We start from the raw sequence: 22231 nt of genomic DNA, 5'->3' as shown, positions 1-22231 counted from the left end.
TGTCCTTTTCTTCCTCTCTCTAGTGAATCGGATTCCTGTGAGTGTGGCGTTGATGATCCGGTATTTCTGTAACTGACATTTGAAGAAATAGTTATGAATTGCCAGCTCTTTTATGTCTATGTTCTGAATTGTGACATCAAAATAAACTGCTTTGCATTTTGTTTGAAAACAAATACTCAGTAGGAGTGTTGGTGATCTAGTGAATTTTTTTTTAATGCAGAAAGAAGCGGATCTGATCTGTCATCTTCCACCTCTGTTGGCTTACATTATTATTGTGTTTGACAGTGTTATCTTGTCCTCTAGAGCACGACAGCTTCCTGAAAAGTTAACCGTATACACAACACTGGTGGGGCTATTAAATGCAAGGAACTACAACTTTGGTGGAGAATTTGTTGAAGCTATGGTTAGACAACTCAAGGAAACTTTGAAAACAAATTTATACACCGAGGCAGTTTTTGCTGTAAGTGCCACCCTTGTGTTTTTTTTTATGTTTGCCAACCATCCTTGATTTCTGTTCTACTTTTAAGGGTTCCAATTAGTCAACCTGCTTGACACATTCTTAACAGCATTGCCATGTTTGCCACTGTACAAGGTTGGATTGGTTAAAACTAATGTACAGCGTTTTGAATGTTTTTCTCTAGAGGTTTTGCATTTTCTGTTTAGTTAAAAAAAAAGTTGGAAATTGAGGGCACTGTGATGGATTTCTATGTTTTTGATAATGTAAGAAAATGATAACTACTTAGAGCATTTTATGTATTATCAGCAGTATACTTTTAACATGTGGTTAAAAATGCAATATTGCTTCGGAATGTACTTTGTTTCCATTTCAAAAGTCTGTTATCTCATAATTAGCATGTGGTGATCTTTGCTGAAAAGATTTTAGTATACGTTGTTAAGTACTAAAACAAGTGATTTGGCATGAACCAAATTGAAAGACATCTGTACAGTCATATTTGCACTAATACACAGCCAGCATAGTATTTGTTCACTGACTACTTGATCGCCTGTAATAGTATATGGCATCCAGCCTTCATCACAATGTTGTTTCAATTCATGAAGAGTCATCCAGCACTTGATTCATGAGAACTCATTAAAATAAGCTGAAACTGCATCTCATTCAGTCTTGAGGTAATGTCATAGATCTCTGGAGGGTTTGAATCATTTATGGAGAGACATTTATTTCTTGGATGGATATTATTTAAAACATCAATATTTCTGTATCTCTTACTCCCCACCAATATATTATTTTACTTTATTTTTGTAAACTTAAGAAAGCTTTTAAAACCATGAACTTTATTTTTACTTAAAACAAATGCTACTTTTACATTTAAATATTCTGGAAATGAAGTGGGCATGGCTTGTAATGCTCTGTTACATCAAAATATTTTTGTTTTTGAATTCATGGTGATGCTGTGGCATTCTAGTTCTCGAGACAGGTATGCGAAGGAGTTCTTTAGTCTTTTGTAAGTGATTTGTGAATGACTTTAACCCTGCTTGACCATCACCACCCTTGACTCTGAAAATACGTCTGCATCATTGAATTGCTTGTTTGGTGTTAGATTGCAGATAAATTGAAACTCCTTCCATTGAATGTCAGGAAGACCAAACCCATTCATTTTGCTCTTGCCAAACATTCCCTAGTGTTTCACTGACCTTCCATTTGGTGGCTACCTGCTCAGTCTGAGACAGATGGTGTACAACCTTTTGTTTGTATTTAAGCTAAGTAATAATTTGCCTTTTGTCTTATGTACACCATCCTTGCGATTTTTATCTGTATTTTTATTTTTGTTGCTTGGCTTAAACACTTTTTTGGCTTCAGTTTAGAATTTCTGCAATCTCCAAACCACCGTAACTTCTCCACCCAAATCCTAAGCTGCTTTGTTCTGCTTAGGATGTTCCATTGGCTACCTAACCCAAATGCTTCACATTCAAAATCCTCATTTACAAATCACCGTCATTCTCCTTTATTGCTTGGTATCCATTTTCAATATCCCCATTTAACAATGATACTTTCAAAATAAAAATAAAATGTTCCATATAGAATCAACCACATTAAGCCTATCCAATAGCAAGCGGGCTTTGGTCTTTGAAATCTCTCCTCCCATACACCTGCTGATGTTCCTACTCCCAACTGATGATGCTGACTGACATTAAACTTTGTTACTAAATTCACATGCCTTGTTATTTCTCCTTCTGAAAATTATTTTCAAAAATCCAACTGACCATGTTTTGGCCATCTCTTAAATATGTTGTTACCATTTTGTTTTAGATTAGATTACTTACATTGTGGAAACAGGCCCTCCGGCCCAACAAGTCCACACCAACTCGCCGAAGCGTAACCCACCCAGACCCATTCTCCTACATTTACCCCTTCACCAAACACTACAGTGTAATTTAGCATGGCCAATCCACCTAACGTACACATTTTTGGATTGTGGGAGGAAACCGGAGCACCCGGAGGAAACCCACGCAGACATGGGGAGAATGTGCCAACTCCACACAGAGAGTCGCCTGAGGCGGGAATTGAACCCAGGTCTCTGGCACTGTGAGGCAGCAGTGCTAACCACTGTGCCACCGTGCTGCCCACTTGTTTCTCCTCTGTGGAATACTCTGAGATATATTGCCACATTAAGATTGTGATTTTGTATATGTATAAAGTGTAGAATTTCATGATTTTTGCATAATCCAAAATGAAGCTGAGTTAATGTTAACTATTTCCAGTTTGAACAATTGTAAGTTAGCCAAGGAAGGATTTATTTGTTAGTCACTTGCTGCTTAAGGTTGAAGCTGTGTTAACAGAGGTAGCAATTTGACTGGACCTGGAGACAGAACAGCATTGGAAACTGAGATTTTCTTTCCATTTGTGTTGCTGTACAATTGTCCCCGCCATTAGTAGAGATAAAAGTTAATAACCCCCTTCTATAAAATGAAGTCTAAAGTACAGCATGGTAACATATTCTGTATTTATTTCACAGGTTCGATTCCTGTCTGATCTTGTGAACTGCCATGTGATTGCAGCTCCTTCAATGGTGGCAATGTTTGAAAATTTTATCAGCGTAACACAAGAGGAAGATGTACCACAGGTAAGACATCAAATGTTTTTCTAACAGTTGTTTCATTTTCTATCCAGTCATGTAAGAATAATGGGTGGCAATGTGCCATAGTTGTAGCACTCCTCACAGCACTCGGGACCCAGGTTTGATTCCAGCCTTGGGTGTCTACCTATGTGGAGTTCGCAAGTTCTCCCAGTATCTACATGAGTTTCTGCCAGATACTTTAGTCTCCTCCCACAGTCCAAAGATGTACAGACTAGGTGGATTAATTGTGGTAAATGCAGAGAAGGGGCTGTGTCCGGTTGGGATGCTGTTCGGAGGGTCGGTGCAGGCACGATGGGCCAAATGATGTCTTTTTACACAGAAATTCTATATCTTTTTCTGAAGTTAGCTTTCTGTTTAGAAGGTACTATACATGGCAGCAAAGACTATAGATCTGAACAGCATTCCAGCAGTGACATTGAAGTCTTGTGCTCCAGAACCCATCCTTCCCGAATCAAGCTATTTGAGGACAACCTGGTGAACCACAGAGACATTTCACTCACTGTTTCTCGCTCTCGCAAGTGCTCTCTTTCTCTCTTGCTTTCACGCACGCTCTTTCTCTTACACTCGTGCGTCCATGCTCTGTTGCACACGCACACACACACTTTCTGTTATGCTCTCATGTGTGTTTGTTCTTTCACAATCATAAATTCGCTCTCTCTCTCTCTCTTGCCCTTGCACACTCACAAAAGAGCAGAAGTAGACCATTCAGCCATTGAGTCTGTTCCGTCATTCAATTAAAGCACGTCTGATCCAGTAATCCTCAACTCCTCTTTCTTGCCTTTTCCCCATAACATTTACTGATTAAAAATCTATCTTAACGTTGAATACGCTTAACAATTCACCTCAATAGCCATCTCTGGTACTGAATTCCACAGATTCACTATCCTCTGAGAGAAAAGTTCCTCCTGATGTCTTTCTTAAAAGTGTGACCCTTATCCTGAGATTCTGCCCTCCTGTCCTCAACTCTTCCACAAGGGGAAACAACCTCTCTACACCCACTCTGTCAAGTTCCCTTAGAATCTTAAACCTAAAAAACACTAAGAACTGCAGATGCTGGAAATCAGAAACAAAATCAGGATTTGCTGGAAAAACTGATAAGGTCTGGCAGCAGTTCTTCTTCAGAATGGAAGCGCCTAAAGAAGGGTCAGTGGACCCGAAACATTAACTCTGCTTTCTCTCCACAGATGCTGCCAGAACTGCTGGGTTTTTCTAGCAATTTTATGATTTAGCCCTGAAGAATCTTGTATGTTTCAACAAGGTCACCTCTCATTCTTCCACATTCCAATGAGTACCATCCTAAAATATTCAACCTCTCATTCTAATGCAGTCCATCAATATCTGCTATCAGCCTAGTGAACCTTCTGTGGACTGCCTTCAATGCCAATAATTTTCTTCTTCGACAATAGACCGAAAACAGTCTTTCAGCTGTGGCCTGACTGGTACCTTCAATTGTTATAGCAAACCCTCACTAATTTTTATTCAACGATTAAACTTCATTCCCTTTGAAATAAAAACTAAAGTTCCATTTGCTTTCCCTGCTACTCATTGAATTTGGCTGCTAGTCTTTTTGTGATTCATGAATACGGACTCCCAAATCCTTCTGTTCTGTAGCATTCCACAGTCTTCTCCCATTAAATAATATTGAGCTGCTCAGTTCTTCCTGTCATACTGCATGACCTCTCTTGTTCCTCCATTATATTCTATCTTCCAAAATTCTGGCCACTTGCTTAACCTGTGTATCCCTGCAGACTAATTGTGTCATCCTCACTACCTGCCTTTCCACCTTGTATCATCTGCAAATGTGACTATGGTACATTCACCTTCCTTATCCAAGTTGTTAATATATTGTAAATAATTGTGACTGCAGCCCTGATCCCTGTATTACTCTACTAGCTACAGGTTGGCATCCTGGAATTGCTCCTTTTTTCCAAATCTCTGTCTTCTATTAGTTAGTTAATCCTTTATCCATGCTAACATATTGTCTCCAAAACCATGGATTCATACCTTAAGTAAGTATCTTATTAGGTAGCCTCATATGTGGTATTATATCAAACACCATCTGAAAATATTGTTTACAACATTTTCAATACTCCTCTGAGACTTTGGAAACCCATAGTCCACCTGTTATTAGCATATAGTCAGCTGCCGTTGTCTAAAAGAAAACACCTTCCGCTTTCTGCCAAATAAAACAATCTGAGACATTTCTAGGAAGCAAAGCACTCAGGTTTGTTGTAAGGCAGACTTCAGAGCAAGTGACATTATTCCCTTGATTTTGCCTTCAATTTTGCAGCTGTCTGTCTAATTTGATAATCTTACAAACCTTCATTTTAAGATATAGTATAGTTATATGATATTATTTCACTGAAAATCAATTAAAATATTTTACACATTATTTTTGACTGTGTTGCAGGTACGCTGTGACTGGTATGTGTTTGCAGTACTCTCTTCTCTGCCCTGGGTTGGGAAGGAGCTGTATGAGAAAAAAGATGTAGAGATGGATCGAATCCTATTACAGATTGAAAGTTTTCTGAAGTAAGAGGATATTTTGTTCGAAAGAAATTAACATTTACTTAAAGTTCTCAGAAAAGTTATCAGTTTTGGAAATAGTGCATTTAAACATGCATGATATATCTGATTGTTCAAGCTGTATTCACATTACAGTTTTGTAATGTGCTCAATGCTGAAATTGCAGCACCAGTCTGGGGCCAGAGGTTCACTTCATTCCAGAATGAAATGAGAACCAATCTTTCTCTGCTTTGATGCAGAATTGGGTTGTGTTCTGACAATGGGTTTTCATTCATCAAATGAAAAACTAAAGCAAAGTGAAAATGTTTTGTGGCAGTGCTGTGGTATGCTGAAACTGCAGCCTTGGGAGGGCACACAAGTTGATAAGCAATACATTTGAATAATATTACAAAATATTATGCAAAACTAAAGCTTAAGCATTAAGTTATCTTTGGATCTACTTGCAGCTGAATGCTAACTTTCTTTGTAGAAACACACCTCGCCTGCTGTAGTTAATAATTACTTTGTTTCTCCTTTTTTAAAACTGGTAAGTGAAGTCCTAACATTCTAATGTGCATTTCTGAGCATAGCGTTTTGAGAGTGCTAGTAGTTCTTCAATTCTTGCATTGAAATAGATTTCTGAAGCCTTTCATTTCTTGACCTATAGGCAGGTATGAGTTTTGAACCCAGCACTCTTTGAGTGAGATCTATGTAGCATAGCAGGTCATATATGCAATGTTTTGGACAATGAAATTTGATGTAATTAGAAGAAATTAAAATTGCAATGTTGACCTGTTATATTGTTTTTTTTTAATTCCCCCAAATTGATGCCAAATTCTTCAACTGACAAACAATACTTGGTTGTCCAGGTACTCCTAGCTTAGATTTTGCAGTTCTCTTTCCCCTGATATTTTTTGAATCATGCTACATAATAGTTGTTCTTTATTTTTTGTGAACATCACAGTTCCCCACATCTTGAGGAGGGGTTTGAGATTAGATCACCCCATTCTCCTATCGATAGACAAAAGTGCCACAACCTGGCAGTCATCAGCAGTGCAGAGTTTGAAACATATTTCCATATGATTTGGCTCACCTATACAATTGAAATTCCCTCAGCATTCTCCAATGGGAGTGATCACATACTCTAATTCTCAATTTGCATTTCTAAACACTAATAGACGACCAACTTTCTCTCTTGGGTGCATTTCCCTTCCAAAATCTGGAGAACGATGTAAAAAAGGCTGCAAGCACAGAACATCTTTCAGCAGACCTTAAGACTGTTTGAGATCATGTGATACACAAGAATTACATAAGATATTATGGTAAGATGCACTTGAGTATCGCTGGGAAAAGACATATTTGTCAAAGATATTTGTCTTGTACTACTCAAAACAATTTGTAAGGATAAAACAGTGTAAAGGGAAAACAGCATATTGTATGAGAAGAGGGTGTGGGTTGGTAGAGAGATTGCAGTGAGAATGCACCAGTTTGACGATGACTGAAGTGGACCAGATAAAGTGTTGAGTTATTTTTGTTGAGTTAAAACAGCGCAATACGTAAACATGTTCTTTCTGTCTGCAAAGTACTCGCCCTGGTTGTTGATATATGCAGTTTCCAGTATGTGCATGTACCACATTGTGAGCCCGACTGGCAATCTTGAATTGATTGTCCATGTAATTCTTCTGACACTCTGAATTATTCAAAGTCGATAACAGCCATTCTCTGGTTCATTTCTCAAGCAATGCCTTTACTACTTAGAATAAACTTCCAGGTTTAAAAATTAGATAAAGCTTGAGGTAACTAAAGTAAAAGCAACATACTTAAGGAGGCTGGAGATCTAAAATAAAAACAGAAAACCCTTGAGAAACATACAGTTAATTGTCAGTCATCCTTTAACTGGTGCATTTTTTATAGCAGTGCCTCTCTTTTCTCCACAGTCTATTTGTTTTTCTTTTACATTGGCACTACTTTCAAATTATCCAGATGAGTGCAAAATGAAAAACTTTGACAAAGAATGTCTTCTTTCAGTTGTACATAAGATATGTTTATCCCCTTTCCAGGTAATTTACCCTCTTGGTAGTGACTGATAGAGTTTGTTGCCAGTTGGGTACCTTTGCCAAATGTTAGCCACTCTGATGGATGGCACTAAGCTCTTTAAGCAATAACATGCTAAATTCCAGTTCCATTCTCTCTTTGATTGACATCCGTGAACATGGCCAATGCTTAATGACTTGTTTGGTTGCACTTTTGTATTTTGTTATTTTGCTTCCTAAAACCCAAGGGCATTGAGCTTCAGTTTGTTAACTTCATCTGTCCTGAGTGCAAGCAACTAAAAGATGAAGTCACCATAGTCCTATTGGACCATCGGGCTGCTCTCTCATTGGAGAGAGAGATGACTGGTGGTGGTTTAACCTGAGGGTAAAGCAGGGGAGAGGTTGAGAAGGAGTTTTCTTCAGAGCAACGTCAGCCAGTGCTGGAATCGAGTGCATGCTGTTGGTGTCGCTTTGCATTGCAAACCGGTCATCCAGCTAGCTGATCCTTCTCCAAGCAACTAACTCAGAGCAAATTAAGGGGGTTTCCTGGTCCAGATTTTAAAACATTTTGAATCCACTAATTTGCTGTACATTTGTGCTTCTGCTACTGCAGCTGTGCTTTAAACTACATGTTTTAGGTAGCTGCTTTGAGCCAAGTTATTGAGAATTAAGTATACTTGTACCATGAGATAACAGTCAACACCACTTACTGGTCTGATGAAGTGGAATTCAATCTACTATTTCCATCATGACACTGTCTGTTGTTTGCAATGGCAGTGCACTGTATAATAATACTGGTCAAAATTTCCTCTGAACTATAAGAAAAAGGTACTCTGAGCCTCTTGATTCTACCCTTTTTTGATCATGTCATGAGGGAAGAAACATCATTAAGCATTTGCATGATGAATAATAATGTGCAATTCTGGTCTCCCTGCTATAGGAAGGATGTCGAGAAACTTGATAGGGTTCAGAAAAGATTTACAAGGTTTTTGCTGGGGTTCGAAGGTTTGAGCTATAGGGAGAGGCTGAATAGGTTGAGGCTATTCTCCCTGGAGGGTCGGAGGCTGAGGAGTGACCTTATAGATGTTTATAAAATCGTGAAGGGCATGGGTACAGTGAATAGCCAAGGTCTTTTCCCTGGGGTAGAGGAGTTCAAAACTAGAGCGTGTAAGTTTAAGATCAGATGGGTAAGGTTTAAAAGGGACTTAAGGGACAACTTTTTTGTGTAGAGGGTGGTGTATGTATAGAATGAGCTGCCAGAGAAAGTGGTGGAATCTGATACAATTACAACATTTAAAAGGCATCTGGATGGGTATATGAATAGGAAGGGTTTAGAGGGACATGGGCCAAATGCTAGCAAGTGGGACCAGATGAATTTAGGATATCTAGTTGGCATGGATGAATTGGACTGAAGGGTTTGTTTCCATGCTGTACAGCTCAGTGACTCAAATATGGATTATGCTGTAGTGCTTGACATCTCTAGCAAAATAAATTAAAATGTTCACTTTGTGTAATTTAATGTAAATTAAGTACTCTAGCAATGTTATTTGTCACTCAAAATTGCTGACAATTGATTTTACTTGAAGTCAGTTAGGATCTGGAAGTAAATCCATATTTTCTTCTGAAACCTTTAGAATTAAACATGGTTCCTTTTTGTTACTTCAAGCATAGTTAGAAAATTGAATTGTTATAAGGTAATGAATGTTTTCAATTTTTTGATGCTGGTGCCTGCCTCATGGTCATTCTCCCAGTCAGTGAGAATTAGGATATAGCGGATATCCAAATGGGTATCAAAGACAAATATTTGGTTTACTGCTTGGATTAGGTAGGAGCTGGCAAAACTGAAGTGTCATGTCTAGGTTTCAACTTGTGACTTAATCTACTGGTTTAACTTAATTATATAATCCTAATGAGCACAAGATTGAATAAACTGAGATGCTTCTATTGAGGGACATTAAAACCATTATGACTACTTGTAGAACAGCATGTTTAGCACTTGTAGGCCAACTTAACTTTACATTTGCTATACTCCTTTGTAGGAGACGTCAAAAGCATCATGTACCAATGTTACAATGCTGGACTGCTGAACAACCTCATCCACAGGAAGAGGTGAGAAGTCTACTTAAAAACTGACACTTTTTATCTTAAGGGATCTTGAAACCTGGATGTGAATTTTGGAAATGTTTTTGTTGAGTGATTATGCTATGTGTAGCCGTTTGTGGAATTGTCTTTCTATTAAGTGATGTCTAACAAGTTACTGTGTTCTAGTTTGCTGCACCATTTGGGGAAATCTTGACATAATTTGAAACCTCCTTTTCTTATTAGATGAGGGGCTTTCTTCTCAGGTTAACTGCAGCCAATGTGACTTCCGCACAGCAGTTGCATGTTATTTGGGGTGAAAAGTGTTGTAGCCGTAGATGTGGTCAAGAACCTACCTCTGGCAATTGATATTGAAAATATACATGGAAGTCTGCAATTCAGACTGTGCATTTGATTTCAGCTAAAGGCTAGAATGGAGGACAGAGGAGTGAGATTTCAGTTCTTTTCGAACTTTTAAAAAAACTATTCAATGATACAAAAATTTTCACACCCATACCCATTTTAGCTGCTCACAACAAAATGGTTGCAAGTATCTTCCAATTTGTTTTCCATATTTGTATACTATTAGACTCTATCCCAAAATTCTGGACTGAAAAAGTGGAATTGAGACCCTTAACTTGAGAGTAATGAAGGGACCAGTTGCTAGAAACATGGTGAAGAACCAAAGTGTTGAGAAGTATTAAGTATTTTATTGTTTATATAATCATATCTGGAAATTGCTTGAAAAATCTTCTAATCTGCTGTTGTATGTGAACCATTACATCTGGTGCCAAGTAACATGCTACTCCAGAAAGCAGAAGGCTGACAGATTCAAAGCTGTGGTGAGGCTTCAGTTACAGATAGAATAACAGGGAGGAACCAATTGGAAGCCAGATACAGTGATATCCAATTGCAGATGGTAAAATTCAAGAACAAATTATTAACCTCCTTATCCTTCCCAAAATTTACAGATGACTTAGAAGAACTGAGGGAAGGGGTTGAATAAACCCATTCTCTTATCTACGCTTTTCTCCCAAAGTGGGAGATTTTTACTTAACTGTAAAATGCAGAAGTATTGCTACGATCATCTTGGTAATGTAAATTTGAATATTCAGGAAAATGGGAGCACTGATGGAATGCTGATGTCTCAACAGTAATATAGAAAATATTGTATACGTCAATATTGTTTGTGGAATTTGCTGACATATGCTTTAATTGAGTCTCAAGTTATTGCTTGTTGTTTATAGATTATTTTCTCACATAAGAAATAGGAGTGGAAGTAAGGCCATTTGGCCCGTCGAATCCACTCTGCCACTCAATCATGGCTGATGGGCATTTCTACGCCACTTACCCGAACTCTCCCCACGTCCCTTAATTCCTTGTGAGATAAGAATTTATTAATCTCTGCCTTGAAGACATTCAACATCCCGGCCTCCACTGTGCTCTGTGGCAGTGAATTTGACAGGCCCGTCACTCTCTGGCTGAAGAAATTCTGTTCTAAATTGACCCCCTCTAATCCTAAGGCTGTACCCACGAGTCCTAGTATCCCCGCCTGACAGAAACAATTTCCCAGTGTCCATCCTTTCTATGCCATGTATGTTAGGCCCACCATTCCAGGGATCATCTGCGTGAATCTCCACTGGACGCGCTTCAGTGCCAATATATCCTTCCTGAGGTGTGGGGCCTAAAACTGGACTCAGTATTCTAAATGGGACGTAACAAGAGCTTTATAAAGTCTCAGTAGCACATCACTGCTTTTATATTCTAACCCTCTTGAGATAAATGACAACATCACATTTGCTTTCCTAACCCATGGACTCAACCTGCAAGTCAACCTTTAGAGAATCCTGTTGTAGCACTCCCAGATCCCTTTGTACTTTGACTTTATGAATTTTCTCACCATTTATAAAATAGTCCATGCCTGTATTTTTCTTTCCAAAGTGCAGGACCTCGCATTTGCTCACATTGAATTTCATCGGCCATTTCCTGGACCATTCTCCTAAACTGTCTAAATCTTTCTGTAGCCTCCCCATCTCCTCAGAACTACTTGCTTGTCCGCCTAACTGTGTATCATCGGCGAACTTCGCCAGAATGCCCCAGTCTCTTCTTCCAGATCATTTATATATAAAGTGAACAGCTGCGGCCCCAACACTGAACCCTGTGGGACATCACTTGTCACCAGCTGTCATTCCAAAAAAGAACCTTTTATCCCAACTCTCTGCCTTCTATCAGACAGCCAATCCTTTATCCATGCCAGTGGTTCACCTTGAACACCATGATCCCTCACCTTATTCAGCAGCCTCCCGTGAGACACCTTATCAAAGGCCTTTTGGAAGTTTAGGTAGATAACATCCACTGGGTTTCCCTGGTTTAACCTAATTGTTACCTCTTCAAAGAATTCTAACAGGTTTGTCAGGTATGACCTCCCTTTACTAAATCCATGCTGACTTGTTCTAATTTGACCCTGCACTTCCAAGAATTTAGAAATCTCATCCTTAACGATGGATTCTAGAATTTTACATATTGCCTCTTTATGTGTCTGGCAATGTTTCAACAGCTTTGATTTACCTTGATTGTGACTGCATCCCGAGATTCCTGATTCTGAAACTACTTTGTATTTTCCTAATCATTTCATTCATTTATAGATTAGTACTAAAAATATAACCCTAAGAATATAAGTAACAATTCCAATACTTGAATCTGAAGCCAACTTGACATAAATCAGATGGCACTTTTATTAATATAATTGTTATATTATTGTGTATGTATTTAAATATATCACAAAATACTAAATGTATTACAAAATCTAATTCTGAAAGAAGTTAGTATTTGGAGAAGATAAGTATGAATCTCCAGAGAAATAGTTAATGAATTTACTGTATTGCTGCATTGATATGCAAACTTGATGAACCCCTTTCCAGGATATATTTATAGTGTATTATTTCAGTGTTCTCTGTTCCATCTCCCATTGTCCAGCTTCTGTAAACTTCTGCTGATGCAAATGTATGCTGTCCATAGATTGCCCCACTCACCTATTATGGCTGTTTTCTGTGTCTTTCATTGATTCTGTGCCCTACAGTCCAATTTAAAATTCTTATCATCTTAATTAAGTCTCCTGGTCTCTTTGTCCAGTGCTAACTGTCTACTTCAGCCTTAAATTTCCTGCACTGTAATTGCAGTGTCACTTTTTCAGCGCTGATGCTAACCTTTTCTTTGCTTGTAAAAATAATTGCAATAGAAAAGTTTCAAAGTTGTGAGTAACATGAGTGAATGACTGATCAAAGCCTTACCTTATTCCTGTATTGAAGAACAATGTTTTCTTTACAGTACTTGGATTGCCTTTGGGCACAAATTCAGAAAATGAAAAAAGATCGTTGGCAGGAGAAACACATCTTAAGGCCATATTTGGCGTTTGATAGCGTACTCTGTGAGGCCTTGCAACACAACTTGCCACCTTTCACCCCACCACCTCACACAAAGGATTCCATCTATCCTGTGCCACGAGTCATTTTCAGAATGTTTGACTACACAGATGCCCCTGAGGTATGTTTTAATGTTAAGTGTTGCTGAATAGCCACCAGTGATTAAGTCTCTTGAAGATCAGTTGTTCAGTGATGTGGACCTTTTTGATTTGATTGCATCTCCGTGACACGCCTTGGTCTATCTTTCTATGTTAAATATGGAATAAATGCAAGTAATTAGATATATAAATACAAGAGTGTTTAGCCTAATTTCATGTTATTACAGTGATCTCTGCAGACACCTTCCATAAAAACTGAATCAATCAGACTGTGAAGGCAAAGAATCTAAATTACCCATAGTGGTAAGTGCATTAGTCAGGGGTAAATGTAGGGAAATGGGTCTGGGTGGGTTACACTTAGGAAGGTTGGTGTGGACTTGTTGGGCCAAATTCCCTTGTTGGGAATCTAGCCAAACTGCAGAAATTAAGCATACAATCCATCAAGTCAGATATCAGTCTGAGATTTGAGTTGAAGAAAAAAAAGTGGGCGGCACTGTGGCACAGTGGTTAGCACTGCTGCCTCACAGCGCCAAAGATGCGGGTTCAGTTCCCGTCTCAGGCGACTGACTGTGTGGAGTTTGCACGTTCTCCCCGTGTCTGCATGGGTTTCCTCCGGGTGCTCCGGTTTCCTCCCACAGTCCAAAGATGTGCAGGTCAGGTGAATTGGCCATGCTAAATTGCCCGTAGTGTTAGGTAAGGGGTAAATGTAGGGGTATGGGTGGGTTGCACTTCGGCGGGTCGGTGTGGACTTGTTGGGCCAAAGGGCCTGTTTCCACACTGTAATGTAATCTAATCTAATATTATTGATAGCAACTTTAATATTAACTGTGCCTGTGCAGAAACCAGAAATTGTTCTTAGATTAATCTGCCATTACGCTGAGTGCTCGTGCCTTACAATCAATAGGACAGAAGAATTTGGTCCATTACTTGTTTCATTGTTTGATCCCATCCTTTTCTTGGTTTGTTACTGTTTAGTAGAACTCCCCTGCTGATTTAACGGTCATGCGCTCTGAGTAGTCTAGAGCTGAACAACAAAAACCAGGAATTTCCTCTGTAATAAGCTACGTGACCTCAAATGAGCTGATGATTGAGAGGTGTTGCAATCAATTTGGTGTTTTAAAAGTGACCTTTATTTATTAGTCACTAATTCCAGTTGATAAAAGGTGAACATTGGTTGGAGAATATATCAGGTTCTCCAGCAGTGCCCCAGAGCAGTATGGGTTGCTGATATTTGTTTTCCAGAGTATTGTGAAAAACAGCTCTGAAACTAAGACCTGATGGTTGCAGTAATCCAGTAAAGATTATGGTTTTCAGCAGCGGAGAGAAAATATCCTTTTTGTGTATTTTTTAAGGAGTTTTTCAGTATGGTGAACAAACAAATTTAAAGCAGGAATAGGCTATGCAATCCCTCAAGCCTGCTCCACCATTCAATAAGATCAAGGCTGATCTGATTACTCTACATTCCCGCCTCTCCCTTACATCATTTCACCCTCTTGCTTATCAAGAAACCGTTTACCTCTGCCTTAAAATATTCAAACACTCTGTTTCCACTGCCATTTCAGAAAGAGAATTCCAAACCCAGACAATCCTCTGAAAGAAAAAAGTAATCTCATATCTCTGTCTTAAACGGGAAGCCCCTTGTTTTTAAACAGTGACTACTAGTTCTAGATCCTTCCACAAGAGGAAATATCTTTTACATATCCACCCTGTCAAGATTCCTTAGGAGCTTCTATGTTTCAATCAAGGTGTCTCTTACTCTTCCAAACTTAAGGTACAAACCTAGCCTGTTATACGTTTTTTCGTAGGGCAACCCACACATTCCAAGTATTTGTCTAGTAAAGCTTTTCTAAACTACATCTAATATGTTTATATTCCCAAATTAAATAAGGAGACATGGAGTCTAAGGTTGAAGAATTCTTTGTTGTCCTTCAAGATGAAGTTGACTATATTGACCATCTACAGTGTTTGGTGGTGGGGTATTATGATTAGATTAGATTACTTACAGTGTGGAAACAGGCCCTTCGGCCTAACAAGTCCACACCGCCCCACCGAAGCGCAATCCACCCATACCCTTACATTTACCCCTTACCTAACACTACGGGCAATTTAGCATGGCCAATTCACCTGACCTGCACATCTTTGGACTGTGGGAGGAAACCGGAGCACGCGGAGGAAACCCACGCAGACACGGGGAGAACGTGCAAACTCCACACAGTCAGTCGCCTGAGGCGGGAATTGAACCCAGGTCTCTAGTGCTGTGAGGCAGCAGTGCTAACCACTGTGCCACCGTGCCGCCCGTATTATAAAATACATAATGACATAGATACATAATGCCAATCAATGCCTGGGAAATTCTGCTACAAATAGGACAGAATACTGCAGATTATTGAGTTTTAGGTTGTTACTGGCTAAGTATTTCCTCTCCTTTCATTTTCCTTCTGCCTCTGATATGCACTTACTTTTGAAGGAAGCCATTCGTTTTTTTTATTTGCTTACGCCAGCTGCAGTGACCCTCAGCGACAGGCTTTTAGGGATTGAAGTTAATCCTTCAGAATGTCCTTCCTTTGATTACCATGAGAGCACACCTGAGTCAAGCTCGGTGTCAGACATTCTGGCTATTTGACTAGCTCAACTCAGTTGTGACTATCTCAACATGATTGATGATTGGCAATCTAGCTGCAGTGAGCACCTCTGTACCTGGCCTTTGCCGATTCATCTTCACAAGCTTCTGAAGTCAGCTTGAGTGTAAGATATTTTAAATATACTTTGTCATGGAATGTGGGCATTGTTGGTCAGTACAACATTGTGTCTGTTCCTAATTACACTTGAGAAAGTGGTGGTGTCAAGCTTCTTGTGTGTTCTACAGCTTTGCTTGTTGAAGCACATGGATAGTAACCAAATGCACTCCAGACTTGAGCCTTGTAGATGGTGGACAGACTTTGGTGAGTCAAGAATTCTCAGGACCTGATCTGTTCTTATAGCCATACATATAGCTGGTCAATTTCAGATTCTGGTCATTGGTGATCCCCAGAATGTTTGCAAATGAGGAATTTTGTGATAGTAATGCCACTGAATGTCAACAAATAATGGTTATATTTGATCTTGTGTGCGTTGGTTATTCCCTGACATTCATCCGACACTTTTGCTAGAATGGCATTAGGGTCTGTAATCTTTTCAGTATCCATTGCCTTCAACTGTCTCACTTTATGTGACCCGGTCAATCAAACTGGCTGAAGGCTAGTATCTGTGATGGTGGGAACCTTGGTGTAAGACTGATCTTCCATTTAATATCTATGGACGAAGATGGTTATAAATACTTCAAACTTTTCTTTTACACTGATGTCAACCTGTTATCTCAATAAAGATGGGGATAGTTGTGGAGCCACCTCCTCTGGCTAGTTGTTTAATTATCCACCACCATTCGTTACTGGATGTAGCAGAACTGTAAACCTTTGATCTGATCTGTCAGTTGTAGGATTGCTGAATTCTATCTAATGCATGCTGCCTCTGCTGTTTGGCATGTAGAATTCCTGTGTGGTATCTTCACCAGGTTAGTACCTAATTTTTAAGTATGCCTGGTACATCTCCTGACAATCTCTTCCTCATTCTTCTTTGGATGGTTGAACTTCTTTGCCTGACTGTGGTATGCATTTCAAGTCTTGCAAGTACAGGGCAGTCCTGTTACTTTATCTACAGTGTTTGGCATGGAGGGTTGACCCCTTTTCACCCTACCCTGATGTTTGATGACTGCCAACGGCTATATTAAATTTGGCAATTATTGCTTATATCGGTATAGATAGCATTTAGGAACGTGCTATAGTCACAGGTGAGTTGCCGAAAGACTGGAAGTTGGCAAACGTGGTGCCACTGTTTAAGAAGGGCGGTAAAGACAAGCCCGGCAACTATAGACCGGTGAACCTGACCTCGGTGGTGGGCAAGTTGTTGGAGGAAATCCTGAGGGACAGGATGTACATGTATTTGGAAAGGCAAGGACTGATTAGGGATAGTCAACATTGCTTTGTGCTTGGGAAATCATGAGATTGAGTTTTTTGAAGAAGTAACAAACAGGATTGATGAAGGCAGAGCAGTAGATGTGATCTATACGGACTTCAGTAAGGCGTTCGACAAGGTTCCCCAGGGGAGACTGATTAGCAAGGTTAGATCTCATGGAATACAGGGAGAACTAGCAATTTGGATACAGAACTGGCTCAAAGGTAGAAGACAGAGGGTAGTGGTGGAGGGTTGTTTTTCAGACTAGAGGCCTGTGACCAGTGGAGTGCCACAAGGATCGGTGCTGGGTCCTCTACTTTCTGTCGTTTACATAAATGATTTGGATGTGAGCATAAGAGGTACAGTTAGTAAGTTTGCAGATGATACCAAAATTGAAGGTGTAGTGGACAGCGAAGAGGGTTACCTCAGATTACAACAGGATCTTGACCAGATGGGGCAATGGGCTGAGAAGTGGCAGATGGAATTTAATTCAGATAAATGCGAGGTGTTGCATTTTGGGAAAGCAAATCTTAGCAGGACTTATACACTTAATGGTAAGGTCCTAGGGAGTGTTGCTGAACAAAGAGATCTTGGAGTGCAGGTTCATAGCTCCTTGAAAGTGGAGTCACAGGTAGATAGGATAGTGAAGAAGGCGTTTAGTATGCTTTCCTTTATTGGTCAGAGTATTGCGTACAGGGTTTGGGAGGTCACGTTGCAGCTGTACAGGACATTGGTTAGACCACTGTTGGAATATTGCGTGCAATTCTGGTCTCCTTCTTATCGAAAGGTGTTGTGAAACTTGAAAGGGTTCAGAAAAGATTTACAAGAATATTGCCAGGATTGGAGGGTTTGAGCTATAAGGAGAGGCTGAACAGGCTGGGGCAGTTTTCCCTGGAGCATCGGAGGCTGAGGGGTGACCTTATAGAGGTTTACAAAATTATGAGTGACATGGATAGGATAAATAGACAAAGTCTTTTCCCTGGGGTCGGGGCGTCCAGAACTAGAGGGCATAGGTTTAGGGTGAGAGGGGAAAGATATAAAAGAGACCTAAGGGACAACTTTTTCACGCAGAGGATGGTATGTGTATGGAATGAGCTGCCAGAGGATGTGGTGGAGGCTGGTACAATTGCAACATTTAAGAGGCATTTGGATGGGTATATGAATAGGAAAGGTTTGGAGGGATGTGGGCCAGGTGCTGGCAGGTGGGACTAGATTGGGTTGGGATATCTGGTCGGCATGGACAGGTTGGGCCGAAGGATCTGTTTCCATGCTGTATATCTCTATGACTCTATGACTAATTGTGATGGTTTCTGGGTGCATGAAACCTTGGGTTTGAAATGGGATTTTAATTTGAGTATCTTCTTGCTGATCATAACATTGAAATTTTTGAATGCATTGGACAACAAATCCAGACTACGTTACGTATCCAGCTTTGAACTGCCAATTAGTGCCAATTAGCAAACAGGAATTTAACTAGGGCCAGAGTAACATTGGTCTTTGCTTAGAACTGTCTCAGAGTGAGTAGTTTCCAATCCATACAATATCTGACTTTGATCCTAGTATCATGATCATGGAAGGCATCAAAGAGCACAATAGAGAAAAGTATCCTGATAAGGTTGGAGTTAGCAGGTAGCCCTGCTTAACACCATCAATGATTGTGATTGGCTTTGGAGACTCACCATCATCCAGGACATGTACAATTATGTGTCCTTAGACTGTTGAACAATCGTGATGAATTTCTCAAGGAGGCAAATTTCTTCATTACTTCCCATAGCCCATCTTGGCTGTCTGTTCCAAAGGTCTTTGTTCGGTCAGTAAACATGGTGTCAAGTTGCATTTTTGTTCTTAGCATTTCTCCTGGAGCTGACTATCTGCAAGCACCACTTGTGTGTATACTTGACCTTTTCTGAAACCACTCTGATTCTCTGGCAGCAGATCCTCGTCAAGATGTCTTAGGAATATTCTACTGAAGATTTAGCCAGCAATGGAAAGGAGTGAGATTCCTTTATGATTGTCACAAAATTACAAAGTTCTTTTCCACTTGTCCAGTTTGGCAGTGATTCACCTGAGATGGTACCTTGTTTCCACATAGATGAAAGAGTTCAGTGAGCTTCAAGACCAGGCATGATCTCCAGCCTTGTGGACATAATGGAAAAGCATCATATCCAAAGGTTTTGCTGCTAGAGAGGAGTTTGAACAACATGGGGGTATTATCAAGACAGCAGTTCATGGCAACCTGTGGCAGGCTATTGAATGCTCTATTGATGGATGAAGGATGATTAAAGGTGTGGTTGAAGGTTCTGCATATCTTGCAAGAATTTAGTCTTTTTGTGTGAACAGTGTTGAGCTGTCGATACTGAGGCTTGGCGAATTCACCAGTAAACTGGGGCCTACGTACAAATTTCAGAGCATTGTAGAATCTCTTCCAGTCTTTGTGGTCCCTGTATAATTAATTGAATAATTTACTTGTATATTCTTTGATTCAGCCATGTGTCTTGTATACCTGAGTTGCATTGGACCATCTTGCAGTTTCAATTAGCATCATGCTTGGATAGTAATGTTTTGTCATTGACGGAAATTCTATTACTACTTTCTCCCCATACCTTTTGATTCCTTTAGCCCTAAGAGCTGTATCTAACTCCTTAAAAACATTAAATGTTTTAGCCTTAACTGTTTTCTGTGGCAAAAGAATTCTGTAGGTTTTTATTCTTTGGATGAAGAAATTTTTCCTCACGTTGGTCTAAATTGGCCTACCCTGTATCCTGAGACTGTAGTGGTGATATTTCTCTTCCATTCGTTTCTGAATTATCTCACTGTTGTGCAGATTCCTTGGTACATCTCCCTGTGCATTCACAGCTGTTCCACCATTTACTGATTACCAGTTGACTTGCAGCAAATTAATGATAGAAACAGAAAAGGACAGCAGGAAAGGGTCATTCTGCCTTTTGAGCCTGTTCTACCATTCATGAAGACTTACCCTGTATCCTGAGACTGTGACCTCTGGCTGTGGACTTCTTGGTCATCAGGAACATCCTTCTTGTGTTGCCCCTGCATCGTCCTGTTCAACGTTTATAGGATTCCATTTAACCCCCCCCCCGCCGCTTCTTTTAAACTCCAGTGAATATAATACTGACTGAACCAGTCACTCTTCATACATGAGTGCTGCCATCCCAGGAATCAGTCTGGTAAACTGATAGATGATGAACACGACTTGCATATGAATTGGAATATAGAGGAAGGGAGAATTATGCATCATGAATTTCTCTGTAATCCTGACAACCAGTGGCTAGTAACTGCTGGCTGAAGGTAAGCATAAATGCAGGATGGACAACTCCAAAGATTGTGGCAATCCCACCCCTGAGAAGTGCTCTTGAAACCCCTAACCTCTTATACCTCTAATGTCAGCCTGGAAGGCTGTACGCCTCCTTTGTGTTTAAAGGTTTTTGTTTAATATACTCAAACACATAACTAAGCATAAATCTAAACAAAACTTGCAATCATGTAGCAATCCTCATAGTAAAGTATCTCAAGTCACTTAATAATCAGAATTTTCAGCCAAGTAGATTGCGCCAAAAATGATGTTTCAGAAGCCTTCACTATATGCTTGACGCAAAAAACATTCTAAGGAGATTTAAATAAGACAGCAATGAAAAAGAGTTTTTAAGAGCAAGATTTGTAGCTCAGGTTGAGGTTCTGGATGTAGGTTTGCTCGCTGAGCTGGAAGATTTGTTTTCAGATGTTTCATCACTGTACAAGGTAACATCTTTAGTGAGTCTCCAGGTGAAGCCCTGGTGGCATGGCCCGCTTTCTATTTATGTGTTTAGGTTTCCTTGGGTTGGTGATGTCAATTCCTGTGGTGATGTCATTTCTTGTTCTTTTTCTCAGGGGATGGTAAATGGGATCCAAGTCAATGTGTTTGTTGATAGAGTTCCGGTTGGAATGCCATGCTTCTAGGAATTCTCCTGAATGTCTCTGTTTGGCTTGCATGTGTTGTCCTAGTCGAAGTGGTGTCCTTCCTCATCTGTATGTAAGGATACGAGTGAGAGTGGGTCATGTTTTGTGGTTAGTTGATGTTCTCGTATCTTGGTGGATAGTTTTCTGCCTGTTTGTCCAATATAGTGTTTGTTACAGTTCTTGCAAGGTATTTTATAAATTACGTTAATTTTGTTTGTTGTCTGTCTAGGATCTTTCAAGTTCATTAGCTGCTGTTTTATTGTGTTGGTGGGTTTGTGCGCTACTAAAATGCCAAGAGGTCTGAGTAGTCTGACAGTCTTTTCCGAAATGTCTTTGATGTAGGGGGAAATGGCTAAGGTTTCTGGACGTGTTGTGTCTCCTTGTTGGAGTTTGTTGCTGAGAAATCAGTGGACTGTATTCATTGGGTACCCCTTCTTTTTAAATACACTGTAAACATTGATTTTCCTCTGCTCTGCGTAGTTCCTCTGTGCTTCAGTGTGTGGTGGCTCATTGAAATAATGTTTTAATGCAGCTTCATTTGTGGGAATTGGGATGATTCCTTCTGTAGTTCAGTATTTGGTCAGTATGTGTTGTTTTCCTGTAGACGCTAGTTTGAAGTTCCCCATTGGCTGTTTGCTCTACTGCGACATCTAGGAATGGCAATTTGTTGTTATTTTTTCTCCTTTTTTTGTGAATTTTATGCCATTGGTCTTGAAGGTTTCCTCTAATTTGTTTTGTTAGTGATGATGAAGGTATCATCCGTGTAGTGGACCCAAAGTTTAAGTTGGATGGTTGGCAGAGCTGTTTGTTCAAATCTCTGCATTACAGCCTCTGCTAAGAACCCTGATATCGGAGATCCCATGGATGTTCCGTTGGTTTGTTTGTAGGTTTTGTTGTTGAAGGTGAAGTGGGTGGTAAGGCATAGGTCCACTAGCTTGACAATGTTGTCCTTGCTGATGAAGTTGGTGGTGTTTGATGTATGTGTCTTTGGTTCTTCTAATAATGTAGTCATTGTTTCCTTGGCCAGGTTGATGTTGATGGATGTGAATAGG

General features: G+C 39.8%; 1 protein-coding gene across 2 annotated transcripts in view; it reads left to right on the top strand.

Annotated features, from left to right (window-relative positions):
- The window catches only part of LOC140491588 (nuclear cap-binding protein subunit 1), a 77185-nt gene that overhangs the window by 19520 nt on the left and 35434 nt on the right, over positions 1-22231 (top strand). For both annotated transcript variants that reach the window (XM_072590009.1, XM_072590018.1), the window contains 5 exons: positions 304-460; positions 2976-3083; positions 5509-5630; positions 9676-9745; positions 13043-13258. In XM_072590009.1, coding sequence (XP_072446110.1) covers positions 304-460; positions 2976-3083; positions 5509-5630; positions 9676-9745; positions 13043-13258 — 673 coding nt within the window. The remainder of the gene's footprint in view (positions 1-303; positions 461-2975; positions 3084-5508; positions 5631-9675; positions 9746-13042; positions 13259-22231) is intronic.

This window comes from Chiloscyllium punctatum, chromosome 2 (genome assembly GCF_047496795.1).
Source record: "Chiloscyllium punctatum isolate Juve2018m chromosome 2, sChiPun1.3, whole genome shotgun sequence".
In the NCBI taxonomy this organism is placed as follows: Eukaryota; Metazoa; Chordata; class Chondrichthyes; order Orectolobiformes; family Hemiscylliidae; genus Chiloscyllium; species Chiloscyllium punctatum.
Note: the sequence above shows the minus strand (reverse complement) of the source record. Positions and strands in the feature narration are given on the sequence as shown.